Source organism: Scyliorhinus canicula, chromosome 18 (genome assembly GCF_902713615.1).
Source record: "Scyliorhinus canicula chromosome 18, sScyCan1.1, whole genome shotgun sequence".
Taxonomy (NCBI): Eukaryota; Metazoa; Chordata; class Chondrichthyes; order Carcharhiniformes; family Scyliorhinidae; genus Scyliorhinus; species Scyliorhinus canicula.
Window position 1 is genome coordinate 60,049,961 of NC_052163.1, and position 17,032 is coordinate 60,066,992.

Genomic DNA, 17,032 nt, shown 5'->3' on the forward strand with positions numbered 1-17,032 from the left:
TCCTTGTACCCTACAAAAACAGCATATCTCTATATAATATGTATATCTATATATCCATATCTTATATGCACAATTGCACATTTGGATGATCACACGAGTCCATGTGTTGCAGATACGCCTTTACTAAATTAGGTTGAACAATTTTTTGTTTTTAATGTCAAATGTGAAGCATATGATTTAACATATGAAACAATCTGGCATTTAGAATAATTTAGTCAAGGATTCAGGAAGTGCCCAGTTGGTCAGGTTGCAATCAACAAAGCGTATTGATTGCAGGAACTGATTACATATAGTATGTAGGAGAGTGGTTACAGATGGACACTGTAATCCATTAGTGCTCATTTCAAAATTCCCGGCTCCTTCAGCCAACATTAGCAGAGTAACCTTCAATGAGATCTGAGACAGAGAAGCTGGAGAGTATGACATCTTCTTCTCCCTTTACATGATACCTTGAAACATTGCATAATATAAACTACATTGATATAGAGCTTTATGGCATGCTCGTGCCACTGGCTTCTGGTGCGCAAGTCTCAGTGCTAGTGTGAATCCCACAAATGTGTTTTTTTGAATTCATCCCTTCTGGTTTTTGCAAATTAGGCTAATCTACTTTGGTACTGCAGTTGGCTTCACAAGCCTCATATGTTGGAAATTAGTATGCCACTGGACAACAGTTAAATTTGTCCAAGTGTACCATCTTCCTGGATAGGCTGCTGAAGTGCTGTTTAAATATCTTTTTTTTAGTCAAATTACTAATTTTTATTTAGAATTGCACCTATAGATTTCCTGGTAGCAACAGATATCCCCTTGTTGCATAAAAATAAAATGACAAATGTCAATTTTATACATATATGTTACTCAGATTATTTAGATATTTGTATATGTATTTAATAATAATAATTAAATACATATACAAATACTAAATAATTTAAACCTCTGACGCATTTTGTATTTAACCTCTGACACGTTTTGTTAATATGTCGATTGTGCTACTAATCAGTTTTTGTTTAGTGTTTTTATTGGGTTTTTTGGTGTACATAACAAATATAAATACGAACAGAACAGTGAGTTACGCATGAGAGAACATAGGGAGTACCATTAGAGTTATTTACATCAAGGACAGTTTTAACTATTTGCATGGATATATCAGTTTACCCTTTCCATTCTTTTGTCCTTTCCTCAGTGTTTGCTGTGGCAGTTGTGGAACCCTTTGTATTACACCCCACAGGTTTTTACCCCCTCATTTTCTCCCCCCTGGTTCCTATTGTTGTTACTCTTGCCCTCCCCTCCCCTCCCTTGTGTCCCCTGGCTCTCCTGTTGGGTTTGGTTGAATTTCTTGTTTCCCCTGACCACCCCCCCCCCCCCTTTGAATAATAATTTTTATTAAACCCCCCCCCCCCTTCTTTCCCTTCTGTGTCATGGCAACTCTTTCTTGCTCTTTGGCTACCTAGTTGTTGGCTGCAAACAGGTCTCGGAGCAACCGAGTGAATGGCTCCCACATTCTGTGGAAGCCCTCTTCCGACCCAGGTATGGCAAATTTGATTTTTGTCCATTTGGAGAAACTCAGACAGACAGGACAATTAGTCTGCTGCTTTAGGTGGTGCTGCTGACCGCCAGCTGAGCAGGATTCTATGTCATGGGATCATAGAGGCGCCCACCTCACCCCCACCCCCCTGAAGAAAGCTGTCCAGTGCCCAGTAATCTGGGATAAGACGAGAACATGTGGGCATGGTTGGCCGGGCCTCCTTGACACGGTTCACATTTGTCCTCCACCTCTGGGAAGAACCTGCCCATTCGTGTTCTGGTCAAGTGGGCTCTGTGTGCCACTTCTAGCTGTGCTAGGTTGAGACTTGTGCATGTGGAGGTAGAGTTGATCCTGTGTGGTGCTTTGGTCCAGAGTCCCCACTCTAATTCGAACCAAGTCTTCATCCCACTTTTCCCTTGCCTCATCCAGTTGGGTGTCGGCCCTCCTGAGCACTTGTCTGTACATGTCACTAAGTTCCCTTTCCCTAAGATGTTCGTGTCCAGCAGTTCCTCTAGTAATGACTGTCGTGGTGGTCGTGGGTACGTCCTTGTTTCCTTTTGCAGAAAGTTTTTGAGTTGTGGGTACCTGAATTCGTTGTCCCCTGTTAGTTGGAATCTTTCTGTCAGCTCTTCAAGTGTTGTTACCCTGTTGTTGGTGTATAGGTCATTAACTGTCAGTGTCTCTGTCTTCTCCTTCACACACACACACACACACAACGCCCCCCCCCGGCCTCCACATTTTGAAGGAGACGTGTATGAGTGCCGGTGCGAACCTGTGATTGTTGCAGATGGGGGCTTTGTTGCACATTTCGGTTTGACCGAAACTTTGTCGCAGTTGATTCCATGACTGGAGTGTTGCCACCACCACTAGGCTAGTTGAGTGCTTGGGTGGGGATGGGAGTGCCACCGTGGCTAGGGCTGCTAATCAGTTTTGTCTTTTATTGAGACGTGTATTTTCATTCTTCATCACCACCTGCAGCAATGATAGATAATGTCTAATTTGGAAATTACTTGACAACAAATTCTTAATGAAAACAATATTAGAAATTTTGAATACTTTTTTTTAAAAGCTAGGAATGTGGTAATAGTGCATTAGTTTTAGTTGATCAATATGAATAACATTACTTGAGTGTGATTAAATTCAGTATAAATAAAAATGTAGCATATTGTGCATGTAGTGAATATAGGAATTTTGGTTGTAATATAGGTATTTGGTGCAGTAAGGGTTAATTTATTTGAAAGATTTTGGGGAGTCAGGAGTGCAATTAAAGCATCTTAAAAAGTTTGAGTTAGTGAAATGTTGTTTAGATTAAGGGAAATCCCAATGGGAGGTTAGACATTTTGAATTCTCCCTCAGTGTATCCGAACAGGTGCCGTAGTGGGGCAACGAGGGAATTTTCACAGTAACTTCATTGAACGGGTTATTTAAGCCTACTTGTGTATTATGGAGTTAATTAGATTTTGGTTTGGTAGGATGTTGCAATTACTCTGAGAAGCTATGGTATCAAGCATTTTGCAGAAAAGCATGTTAGTTGAGTTTTAGATGGAGATGTGAGCAGAAGTCAAGCATCTGTTCAGATAATATATATATGTCTGTAGATAGTTTAACAGATTCTTTTCAAGCAGTTCAGAAGAGTGTGGTTAGAAGGTGAGCTGAAACCAGCTGAAGCAGCTTCTAACAAAATGCAGCCAGAGTTTCTGCATGTTTCTGACAGGATTCAGTGTGAAAGGATCTCTCTTTCTCAAAGAATATCGATTGCAGCAGGTATTCCTGAGGGCTAGCTGCATTTAACAGTGGATTGAAACCTGAGATTGTTGTTTTATTGTTTGAGTGGGAATACAGATGGCAGTTAAGGGTTACTGTTTTCACTGTATTGATTAGCATTGCTTAAGGGGTAATTGTAAGCTATTTTCTGGTGTGATGTTAAAGATATTTTAATGTTTTGTTATACCATATCCCTATTTTTCATAAAATCATCCTGGAGCTAAGTACCCTTTCCTCAGTGTTATAAAATTAAAACAAAATATTGAGGTTTCTGTCCAGTATCCTAGCGACTATTGTGGTCTGATCTGGGATTGTAATATGTATTTCAAGTGTTGCACTTAAAAAAAAAAAATGCCTTTTACTGGGCCTAATTTATTGTGGGCAACACCATGTATAATCAGCTAGTATTTTATATAGTCAAAATAATCACGTAGTTCAAAGTATAATTAAACTTTGTTTAGATCAAATATCAGTAATGGTTAGTCTATTGTCTAGGATTAAATTTATTGCTGTTTTTCTTCAGAGAATAGAGGGAAGTTTGCTAAAATAATTCTAGGATCCTATAAGCGGTTTGGCCTAACAGATAGTAATAATCATTTGAAGGAGATTAAAACCTTTCCATATGTAAAACTGTCTGAATAACCTTGTGAAAGCTGACTAAAATGATAAAAGTCCTACAAGATATTTTTACTTATACCAATCTCCAAAGAAATTGAAGAGTATTCCTGCCAAGCCTGACATCTTGGAGAAACAATGAAGTCAGTTTTTAAACAAAAGCAGACTCCTTGCAGGGACATTTGTTTCCTCTTTGCATTTCAAGTTCTGAGAGTGAGGAAGACGGTTTTTCAAAACGCTAACACTGATAAAGCGAATAAGCTTTTTTTATATTGTTAGCCTGATATGTCTAATTGTGGGAGCTGAGTGTTTATTATGTTTTATCTGACTGAAATGAAGGCCAATCTAAAAGGCCCCATTTCTTCTATTCTCCAGTTTTTACCCACTTAAAAATCTTGAATAGTATAAGAACACAAGAAATAGAGGAGGGAGTAAGCCATACAGCTGCCGAGTCTGCACTGCCATTTGTGGAGATCACAGCTGAATTTCTATATCGACTCCACTTTCCCAAACTATTCCCATATCTCTTCCCTTCAAGCCTCATATGCATTTATGGTAGAGACTACTTAAGATTCACAACCCTTCGACTGAAAAGATATCTCATCACAGTCCTAAATGGTTGACCCCTTACACTGAGACTATGATCCTTAATTCTAGACTCTTCCGCCAGTAGAAACAATCCCTTAGCCTCTATCCTAGCAAGTTCTCTGAGGCCTATTCTACACAATTTCTCTTTCTAGGACATCCCTCTCATCTCAAATCAATCCCGTGAACCTTAGTTACAAACAGTCTCGGGTGAAGATATTTTCCTTGGCTAAGTAGATCAAAATTGTACACTACTCTAGGTATGATCTCAACAAAACACTATATAATTGCAGCAAGACTTGCAAAAAAAAAAAAATTTCCTTCCTCATTTCTTTCTGTACCTGCAAGTTAACTTCCTGTGCTTTATGTGTGACCTCCAAATCCGTTGTGTTCAAGCAGCTGAAAATAGGTATCACATTGCCTGGTGCTCGTAGAGATAAACAAAGCAAAATTCCTGCAATCCAAATCTGACCAGAATAGGACATAATCTTAAAACTATGTGAAATGTGGACTCGGGTGCACTGTTTTATAAAATATTTTTTTCTTTTTATGTCTGGTTTCCATTTCTTAGCGTTGCCGAGACAGTTCAAAACCAGGCAGGTAATCACCTTATTTCCAGCCATCAGGATTTTGATGGAAAGCTTTAAAAACAAGTTGCATGGAGGTTCGCCTTGTTTATAGTTTTCACCCAGTTAATTCAATTTATATTTTGGAAATTTTAGTTGAAATTTGCAGCAGCGGAGTGGCCAGCAATAGTTTTCTATTCCGAGAGCTCTGTGCTAATATATTTTTGGAGGGGCTGCAGAAGCAGTCTGAACCATGCTTCTGCAGAATTTTAGTTTCCTTAAGAGGACTGGAGATTAGTTTTGCTGCTATTTTAGTGACATCCTGTTTTAGTTATGTGCAAATGCTGATATTTCGTGGAAAAAATCATGAAAATAGGGCATGTGACGTTCGCAAGTATGGGTCTTTTTGGCAAACAAAAAGGATGTGGGGATGCCCTGAGGTCACAGTTTTCCCTTGGAATCAGGAGAGAATGTTGGGAAAATATTATGGTGGGAGATTAATTTAATATGGAATTGTGTAATCACGTTGTATTGTAACTTGATGTTGAACTTCCACGACAAAAACACCATTTTTGAAGTAACATTTATTTTCTGTACAGCTGTTGCTGTGTCTGGGGCTACAGCCTTAAGCCTGACAACTAATGACTTGCTAGTTGTCTCTCGTTTGGGTCTGTCCCCCTCCCTTTCAAACCTTTACTATAACACATCTGCCTTCTCAAATCTCACCCTAAGCCTCCCCTTACAAGCTACCATCCATCTGTAGTTTCCCTTTCTTATCAAGTCCTTGAATGTGCTATCACCTCTAAATCTGGCCTAAGTTTCTCACTGCTCCATGAATTTTTCCAAGTAGTTGATGGCCTTGCTGCAGCACTGAAATATCACTAATTTCTTTGTGACTGATAAAATTCGCCACACAGTCCTCCTCAACGATTTAACAACTGTTCTTCATTTCACAAGGTATACTCTCACTTTGTTCAACTCTGATCTATGCAATCCAGAGCAAAACCAGAAATGCCTTCTCAGTCTACCCGTGCACAATTATCTTTGGAACTTCCAAGGAACTATCCTTGGTAACCTCTTCCTCTTCGTCTACATGCTATTCCTTGGCAATATCGTCTTAAGACATGGGGCTGAGTTCTACATATATGCCAATAATTCCCAGACCTACCTCTCCAGCGATTATCTCAATCCCTGTTGTTACGTCCAGTCTTTAGTGAATTGCATCCAAATCTTTCTCAACCATTACTCCTCTGCTCGCAGACCTCTTTTGGATCCCCAAGTGCCTAAAATTTAAAATTAATACTCATGTTCACATCCTTTCATGGCCTTCCACTTCCTTTTCTTGTCATTCTTTCCAGCCCTACAATCCTCTTAAGAGCTTTGATTTGCTTCAATTGGCAATGTTCCCTGCTCCATTTACCCCACCTTAGTGACCATACATGTATCTTTTTAAAAGTTCTTGATTTTCTTCCCTAAACTTCTGCACCTCAACCAACTTCCATTTCTAATATGCTTTCTTGAAGTAAGCTTCTAACCAAACTTTTAATCATCGCAATATCTCCTTTGGCTCTTTTGATTTTCGACTGGTGACACTTCCATGAAATGCCTTTGATTTTTCTATGTTAAAACACCATATTAAAGTAGTAGTGTCACTGGCAATCCTACTCATTTCTACACTGTTACAAAACAAAACTGAAACTTAGTATTTATTGCTTCCTTCCATTTCCCCAAGTAAGTTAATTCGGGAAGTGATTTGGAATAAAATGAAATGCATGGCAGTACTGTGTCAAAGCCAGAGTTGACAAAGGTGAGCTTAATCTTCAGACAAGAGATTATACATTTAAAATCAGAATTATAAACAACCAGCGTGCCACCAAAAACTTATGAAATGGCCTTGGGTACAGTAATCAAAATGATGTAGCAGCAGTCTTTAAATATTTTTATGGTATGCTGATTTATAATGGTCACAAGATTTTTATGCTGGTGCTTGTTCAAATTGATCCACAGTAGACCAATGCGCTGGTACCAACTCCCCTTGTTTACATTGCTGAATCCAACTGTTAACTTGGAGATATGATCCTGGATGCCTGAATGCATAAATGTATCAGTTTCAATTTTTCCTCCAGGATAAGAATCAAACTTTTTTTAAATTTAGAGTACCCAATTCATTTTTTTCCAATTGAGGGGCAATTTAACATTGCCAATCCACCTAGACTGCACATCTTTGTGTTGTGGGGCGAAACCCATGCAAACACTGGGAGAATGTGCAAATTCCACACAGACAGTGACCCAGAGCTGGGATCAAACCTGGGACCTCGACGCCGTGAGGCAGCAGGGCTAACCCACTGTGCCACCGTGCTGCCCAGGATAAGAATCAAATGTAGTAGTTTATGCAGAGAGCTGGTGCACAGATCTCCTTCAGTAGAGACGGAACGTTTGTGTAACCATGCCTGTTGATGTGTAATAAAGTGGCCGGAATTCTCCGGCTGTTAGGATTTCTTTTCCCATTGGCAGCACAGCCCGCCCAATTGTTTCTTGGTGGAGTGGGGTGACTTCAATGGGAAATCTCATTGACAAGCTGCAGGAAGAGAGAATCCCACTGCCAACATCCGGCGTGCCACCGGAAAACAGTGGGCTGGGGGATCGTAGAATCCTGTCCGACACGCCCTACTCCTTAGACTACTTCTCTTAAAAATGTCTCTGTAAAGCAGTGGCATTTAACATAAGAACTAGGAGCAGGAGTAGGCCACCTGGCCCCTCAAGCCTGCTCCGCCATTCAATGAGATCATGGCTGATCTTTTGTGGACTCAGCTCCACTTTCCGGCCCGAACACCATAGCCCTTAATCCCTTTATTGTTCAAAAAACTATCTACATTTACCTTAAAAACATTTAATGAAGGAGCCTCAACTGCTTCACTGGGCAAGGAATTCCATAGGTTCACAACCCTTTGGGTGAAGATGTTCCTTCTAAACTCAGTCCTAAATCTACTTCCCCTTATTTTGAGGCTATGTCCCCTAGCTCTGCTTTCACCCGCCAGTGGAAACAACCTGCCCGCATCTATCCTATCTATTCCCTTCATAATTTTCAATGTTTCTATAAGATCCCCCCTCATCCTTCTAAATTCCAACGAGTACAGTCCCAGTCTACTCAACCTCTCCTCATAATCCAACCCCTTCAGCTCTAGGATTAACCTAGTGAATCTCCTCTGTACACCCTCCAGTGCCAGTACGTCCTTTCTCAAGTAAGGAGACCAAAACTGAACACAACACTCGAGGTGTGGCCTCACTAACACCTTATACAATTGCAACATAACCTCCCTAGTTTTAAACTCCATCCCTTTAGCAATGAAGGACAAAATTCCATTTGCCTTCTTAATCACCTGTTGCACCTGTAAACCAACTTTCTGTGACTCATGCACTAGCACACCCAGGTCTCTCTGCACAGCAGCATGCTTTAATATTTTATTGTTTAAATAATAATCCCGTTTGCTGTTATTCCTACCAAAATGGATAACCTCACATTTGTCAACATTGTATTCCATCTGCCAGACCCTAGCCCATTCACTTAACCTGACCAAATCCCCCTGCAGACTTCCAGTATCCTCTGCGTTTTTCGCTTTACCACTCATCTTAGTGTCATCTGCAAACTTGGACACATTGCCCTTGGTCCCCAACTCCAAATCATCCATGTAAATTGTGAACAATTGTGGGCCCAACACGGATCCCTGAGGGACACCACTAGCTACTGATTGCCAACCAGAGAAACACCCATTAATCCCCACTCTTTGCTTTCTATTAATTAACCAATCCTCTATCCATGCTACTACTTTACCCTTAAATGCCATGCATCTTTATCTTATGCAGCAACCTTTTGTGTGGCACCTTATCAAAGGCTTTCTGGAAATCCAGATATACCACATCCATCGACTCTGCGTTATCGACCGCGCTGGTAATGTCCTCAAAAAATGCCACTAAATTTGTTAGGCACGACCTGCCCTTTATGAACCCATGCTGCATCTGCCCAATGGGGCAATTTCCATCCAGATGCCTCGCTATTTCTTCTTTGCTGATAGATTCTAGCATCTTCCCTACTATCAAAGTTAAGCTCACTGGCCTCTAATTACCCGCTTTCTGCCTACCTCCTTTTTTAAACAGTGGTGTCACGTTTGCTAATTTCCAGTCCACCGGGACCACCCCAGAGTCTAGTGAATTTTGATAAACTACCACTAGTGCATTTGCAATTTCCCTCACCATCTCTTTTAGCACTCTGGGATGCATTCTATCAGGGCCAGGAGACTTGTCTACCTTTAGCCCCATTAGCTTGCACATCACCATTTCCTTAGTGATAACAATCCTCTCAAGGTCCTCACCTGTCAAAGCCTCATTTCTATCAGTCACTGGCATGTTATTTGTGTCTTCCACTGTGAAGACCAATCCAAAAAACCTGTTCAGTTCCTCAGCCATTTCCTCATCTCCCATTATTAAAACTCCCTTCCCATCCTCTAAAGGACCAATATTTACCTTAGCCACTCTTTTCTGTTTTATATATTTGTAAAAACTTTTACTGTCTGTGTTTATATTCTGAGCAAGTTTACTCTCATACTCTATCTTACTCTTCTTTATAGCTTTTTTTAGTAGGTTTCTGTTGCCCCCTAAAGATTTCCCAGTCCTCTAGTCTCCCACCAATCTTTGCCACTTTGTATGCTTTTTCCTTCAATTTGATACTCTCCCTTATTTCCCTCTTTCTACCGTCCTTCCTTTTTGTTGGTATAAATCTTTGCTGAGCACTGTGAAAAATTGCTTGGAAGGTTCTCCACTGTTCCTCAACTCTTCCACCATAAAGTCTTTGCTCCCAGTCTACCTTTGCTGGTTCTTCTCTCAGCCCATTGTAATCTCCTGTGTTTAAACACAAAACACTAGTATTTGATTTTACCTTCTCACCCTCCATCTGTATTTTAAATTCCACCATATTGTGATCGCTCCTTCCGAGAGGATCCCTAACTATGAGATCATGAATCAATCCTGTCTCATTACACAGGACAAGATCTAGGACCGCTTGTTCCCTCGTAGGTTCCATTACATACTGTTCTAGGAAACTATCGTGGATACATTCTATAAACTCCTCCTCAAGGTTGCCTTGACCGACCTAGTTAAACCAATCGACATGTCGATTAAAATCCCCCATGATAACTGCTGTACCATTTCTACATGCATCAGTTATTTCTTTGTTTATTGCCTGCCCCACCGTAACGTTACTATTTGGTGGCCGATAGACTACTCCTGTCAGTTACTTTTTCGCCTTGCTATTCCTGATTTCCACCCAAATGGATTCAACCTTATTCTCCATAGCACCAATGTCATCCCTTACTATTGCCTGGATGTCATCCTTAAATAACAGAGCTACACCACCTCCCTTACCATCCACTCTGTCCTTCCAAATAGTTTGATACCCTCGGATATTTAACTCCCAGTCGTGACCATCGTTTAACCATGTTTCAGTAATGGCCACTAAATCATAGTCATTCACGATGATTTGCGCCATCAACTCATTTACTTTATTCCAAATACTACGAGCATTCAGGTAAAGTACACTTATGTTGGTTTTTTTACCTCTGTTTTGAATCTTAACATCTCCAGTTTTATTCCTTTTAGTATTACTGGGCCTATTCACTGAGCTCCCCTCAGTCACTGTACCTTGTACTGTCGCCGTTTTTGATTTTTGACTATGTCTTCTCTGCCTTGCACTTTCCCCTTACTTCCTTTTGCTTCTGTCCCTGTTTTACTACCTCCACACTTCCTGCATCGGTTCCCATCCCCCTGCCACAATAGTTTAAACCCTCCCCAACAGCTCTAGCAAACATCCCCCCCTAGGACATCGGTTCCAGTGCTGCCCAGGTGCAGACCGTCCGGTTTGTACTGGTCCCACCTCCCCCAGAATCGGTCCCAATGCCCCAGGAATTTGAATCCCTCCCTCTTGCACCATCTCTCGAGCCACGCATTCATCCTATCTATCCTGACATTCCTAGTTTGACAAGCTCTTGGCACTGGTAGCAATCCTGAGATTACTACCTTTGAGGTCCTACTTTTTAGTTTAACTTCTAACTCCCTGAATTCAGCTTGTAGGACCTCATCCCATTTTTTACCTATATCGTTGGTGCCTATGTGCACCACGACAGCTTGCTGTTCACCCTCCCCCAGAATGTCCTGCAGCCGCTCCGAGACATCCTTGACCCTTGCACCAGGGAGGCAACATACCATCCTGGAGTCTCGATTGCGTCCACAGAACCGCCTGTCTATTCCCCTTACGATCGAGTCCCCTATCACTATAGCCCTGCCATTTTTCTTCCTGCCCTGCTGCGCAGCAGAGCCAGCCAGAGTGCCATGAACCTTGCTGCTGCCTTCCCCTGGTGAGCCATCTCCCCCAACAGTATCCAAAGCGGTATATCTGTTTTGCAGGGAGATGACCGCAGGGGACACCTGCACTTCCTTCTTACTCTTGCTCTGTCTTTTGGTCACCCTTTTGCTATCATTTATTTGTAACCTGAATTACGTTTCTAAAGGGAGGTCACTAGACCTTAAAGAAGGCATTTTATAAAACTGTAATTTATTGTTAGACAAAACTTTGATAGAAGGTTTGTAGACGCAAGGCTTATGGTATTGAGAAAAAAGCTATAACTAAAATTCACACCGGATCTGCCTTAATTGTGTAAGGAATGTTCAAGTGTTATATAGATGTGTTTATTCAGATCACTTTCCCTTTTATTTCCACATAAAACTTTGTCTTTATAATTAATTAAACTGTGTTGCAGAATCATGCTTTTTTCTGATTAATTCGGAATACGCAATGTGCGCGCAACAGTAATATGTTACATTTAACTTCCTTTCTGTCCCTCTCAGTCAGCAAAAGTTATTCTTTTTGGGTAGCTCACTTGGAATTGAGAACTCCTTAAAGAAAGGACTTGTCCCCTTCTGTGCCATAGCGCATTGGTGTAATGGGCCTCGGGCTCATAAATCGACAGTCATGATTTGCTCCTACCTTGAGTAGAAACCTGAGAGGAATCTTGAGTACAAATTACTTTATAGATATGGCATTCAGATTTCAACAATGTGTGTGTTTCTTTTATGAGTTTTATGGAAGTGTGTTTGGACAAGATATAATTGGTAATAAGTATACGGTTCAATTTAAAAACACCAAAAGCATCATTTCTTTATTGTGTTCAAGACCATAGTGGAATTTTATATCAGTTTTCAAAATTGTGCTACATTTCTAATTTTTAGGTCTTGCATGAAGGCGTCCATATTTTAATGAAGTCCTTCAAGCAAAGGAGTGTTTTCTCTCTTTTCTTCCATTTCCAGGATGTTGGTGACTCATGCGAACACGTACCAAAACTTGTGCATTCCATTTGAGGATTATTGAGTCGCAATCTGTAACAAGAACCCCGAGGGACCTATTTCCATCTCCATTCTCTCTCTTCCCCCTATCCTCCACTCCCAAGTCAGATGGTTATGGTGTTGCTCGTTTTACTGGAGTGTGATTAACACGCCTCTGTTAAAGGCCGTGTGCTTAACACTACTATGGCTCTGTATGTGTAATTATGCTCGGAGTCGCCAGGTGTCGTATTGAGACACCGTCACAAGTATATCAAGGTCAGGTTCAAAGTAATAAATCCATACACCGATTAGTAAGTCCAAACGATTGGTGTTTATTATAACAAATATAATAAATACACATGCATACGCTAAAGAGACTAACTTACTTCTAATACTAAACAACTAAATTCTTATCTAGACACAAACAGGCAAGGTCAGGGAGCAAGGCCTTCATCCCGTTCTTGGTCTGTAACTTTCTGTTTGGCAAAGTTGTCAAGGGCTAGCAAGGTCTGGATCACGTAGCGATCGTTGTGTTGGCACTTACAGTTCGATGGCTGATGCTCAACGGCCGGTGATGAAACTGGAGTCAGGATGCGAAGTAACAGACCTGGGCCGGAGTCTGGAAGCAACAGTTGGAGCAAACAGATCTGGGAGCAACAGCAGATCTGGGCCGGAGCAAAACAGACCGAACCATGTGCGAGACCTACTCTTATAGGTCCCAGGAGGTTCAGGCCCCCTTGGGGCGGCTCCCTCGTCGATTGGGTCTTTCCCAATCGATATCTTTCGAACTCCCCAATCCTAGGGTCGTTCCTCGATGGGTGGGGCGGTCCCTACGGCTCTTTGTGTTTGGTTGCTTTGACGCCATTCTGTCTGGGCGTCTATGGAAAAGTATCCATCGATACTTAAATGTTTCTATTGTCCGGGGTCTGGATCTGGATCACCTCATTACTATGCAGATCTGTTTCCCATTTGCACCTTTGGCTGAAACTCTGCACCTGGCTAGAAACTGGTTTCTGTACGTGCAGAATGCAAAACAGTCTTCTGCAAGCTGTTTGTCCTCACTATGACTGTTTTTCCCTGCAGTCTTAGCAGTTCTCCATTTTGTAGCCCAGTGTCCATCTTAGATGGCTACAATGGGTTCATGGCATACTCCTGTATTTCACAAGCTCTAAGCTGATGTTTCATTGTACTCTAAGGATTGCTGTATTTTTCTAGATGGCATCTTTCAAATCATGCTGAAAGTGGAGGTCACATCTGCCTGCACAGGTAGATGTAAAAAGCCATGACAGTTTTCGAAGAATAGCATGCTTTCTTGTTCAATATTCTTCACTCAAAACCTTTATAAAAGCACAGATTAACTGGTCATTTTTCTCGCAGTTTACAGGACCGTGCTTGTATGAATTAGCTTCTCTACTTGCTTACACTCCAACATAAGGTGTAAAATGTGGTGTTTAAACACTAGGCCATTCTCTTTCCCAGTTTCAGAATGCTGAAGCCCTGTGTAGGTGCCAAGTTTATTTGCTTGTAATTTCTGATACCTGCTGTAGGATGCATTTATGGTGTAATGTTTTCAGAGTGGAGGTTAATGTTTCTTAAATCTGATCTTGCAGGCGCACCACTGTAATAGAGAAATTTGAAGCTCTGGAGCTGGATGCTGATCAAATGGAGTCTGATGAGACTCGCAGCGATTCACGACCTGGGAGAAGTGAAACTAGACAAGTTCAATGTAGAGAGGTGAGTTGTACAGCAAATCACCTGCAACTGTGTAAGTAAATGATTCCATGAATATCAGCAGCGATGTTGGTTAAAAAGAGCGAGGGAGGTAATGTTAACTTTTCCCAATGGTGTAAAACGGGTGATATCGGATTAGATGCCCCTTGCCTGATTTTCTTTCTCATTAACTTAGATTGGTCACCAGATTTTCCTTTATATTTATGTCAAATGTCACACTTGGAAATGTTAAAATGACTTCTGAAAGTGCAGACTAGTACAAATCTGTCTTCTGTGGAGTAATGAGTTCAGAACTAATTAAAGGATCTAAAACAGCATTGAAGAATATCTAAAGCACCCTCAAAACAGTGAAATATTTAAATCTGAATTGCAATTGACGTAATATGCAATTGACATTATATGCAACTGTACAAGAGTTGTGTACCAACACCAAGGCACTAGCAATAAATTAGCCTTGCACTTGTTGTATTCTTTTACACAATTGATTTATCCTAGATTTTTATAATATGAAGTAGGGTGTGGTGACACTTCATTGTTGGGTTAAATTAGGCTAAACAAAGTAGAATAGGACATTTTCAAGTGTGGGTGAGACATGGGCCTATCTATATAATATTGCATTAATGCCTCAAAAGTGTTTGCTTTTCATATTGTACTTCTCATTATTTTGACAATTTTTGCTTGATGGATTTTCAAAAGCCATCAGTTCCGATAAGAGAGTGCATTTTCTGCTAGTTTTCTGGAAAAGAAACATGTCTAGGTGATACAGTATTGTAAGTAATGGCCTGGAGGCGACACTGTTACAGGGAAAGTGTTTAACATGTTTTAGTTGTAAATGGATTAAGGGTTCAGTTATAATAGTGGAGGAAGTAATTTGGTACATGTGTTAAGTGTTTGTGTGACAGCATTGCTAACAATATAACATGATGATGTTGTCATAAGAATTATGCAATCTCAGTCTCATTTAAAACAATTGCAAACATCTTTCAGAAAAAGGTTTGTGGGAACTTACAGTTCAAATCTACTAGGACTATTGTCTATTTTTGAGGGCAGCATTTAGATATGTTGCAGCTGTAAACTTTTGCTCAGTTACAGATTGACCTAATTTCCACAGCAGTGCTTTGTTTACAAGTAGTAACTGACAATAATGATCACCGGAGAGTAGTGGTGAGTGTTTCTTTTTGGACTGGAGGATGGTATGTAATGGAGTTCCTCAGGTCAGTACTAGAGCCATTGCTTTTCTTGATCTATATTTTAATCACCTAAATTTGGATGTGCAGAGCACAATTTCAAAATTTGCATATGGCACAAACCTTGGCAGCATTATGAACCACAAGGAAGACAATGATAAACGTCAAGAGGACATGGACAAGCTGATGAAATGAGTGAAACTAAATGCAGAAAAGTGAAGTGATACACTTTGGTAGGAAGAGCAAGGAAAGCTGATGGGCGGGTTCTCTGCCCTGCCGCGCCACATTTCTGCTTCACCCCGCCGGCGGGATGCTCCGTTGCGCTGGCCGGTCAATGGGGTTTCCACATTATGGGGCAGCCCCACACCGTCAGGAAACCCCCGGGCTGCCGGCAAAACGGAGCATCCCGCCAGCGGAGAATCCAGCCCGATATAAAATAAAGGCTAACATTCTAAAGTGGGTGAGGGATCAGATGGACCCAAGGTAAATGTGCTGAAGTTGTTGAAGGTAGTCTGAGAAGCGATTAAAAAGGCATATGGCATTCTTGGCTTTATAAAATAGAAGCTTAAGCGTACAAAAGTAAAGAAGTTATCTTGAACTTTTATGAAACACTGGTTCAGCCTCAAATACTGTGCCCACTTCTGGGCATCACACTTTAGGAAGGATGTGAAGGCATTGAAGAGGGTGCAGAAATGATTTCTATGAATCGTTCCAGGGATGAGCTTCTTCAATTCCATGGATAAATTAAAGAGAAGATTGAGGTGTGGTTTGATAGAGCTGTTAAAAACCATGCAAGGTCTGAGCAGAGTAGATAGAGAGAAACATTTTCCTCTTGGCAGAGGGATCAGAAACCAGAAGACACCCATTTAGGTGAATGCCGAAAGAACAAAAGGCAATGTGAAGAAATTATTTTTTTATGTAATGTGTGGTTACTTACTTGCGAATATGGTGGAAGCAGAATCACCACTTTCAAAAGGAAATTGGATAATGTGAAAAAATTTTCAGGGCGATGAGGAAAGGACAGGACTGGGGATTGTTGTGTTTCTTCTGTGGAGCCAGCATGGACTCAATGTGCCAAATGGTCTCCCATGTTGTAACCATTTTATGATACTGACTCTTTCATTACTGAACCTGACTGCACAGGGGTTTACAAAGAGGGACTGATGAACTGAATACACAGGGAGTGCACATTAGAATCCATAGAATTATTGCAGTGTAGAAGGAGGCCATTTGGCCCATTGGGTCTGCATGACCCTCTGAAAGAGCATCGTACTTAGGCCTCCACTCTAACCCGGTAACCCCATCTAACCTTTTGGACACTATGGGGCAGTCGTATCATGGCCAATCCACCTAACCTGCACATCTTTTGGACTGTGGGAAGAAACCGGAGCACCTGGGAGAAATCTAAGCAGACACGGGGAAAATATACAAACTCCACACAGTCACCCAAGGTTAGGGTTGAACCCGGGTCCCTGGCACTGTGAGGCAGATGTGCAACCACTGTGCCACCCTTCTTATTGTATTCTTATTGCACTGTAATTGTAAAGTTTGAATTTAAAGTAATTTAAAAGCTAACCTTTAGGATGATTAATGGGAAGCACTGGTTTTTAATGACTGTTCAGATCAAGTTTAATATCCTGTACTTTTAATTAAAATGCAGATTTTTAGGTTTTCCTTCACTATTTATAATG

At 41.0% G+C, this 17,032-nt stretch overlaps 1 protein-coding gene across 2 annotated transcripts in view; it reads left to right on the plus strand.

Annotated features, from left to right (window-relative positions):
• The window catches only part of LOC119952869 (myosin phosphatase Rho interacting protein), a 626,433-nt gene that overhangs the window by 386,944 nt on the left and 222,457 nt on the right, over window positions 1–17,032 (plus strand). For both annotated transcript variants that reach the window (XM_038776448.1, XM_038776447.1), the window contains exon 8: window positions 14,034–14,157. In XM_038776448.1, coding sequence (XP_038632376.1) covers window positions 14,034–14,157 — 124 coding nt within the window. The remainder of the gene's footprint in view (window positions 1–14,033; window positions 14,158–17,032) is intronic.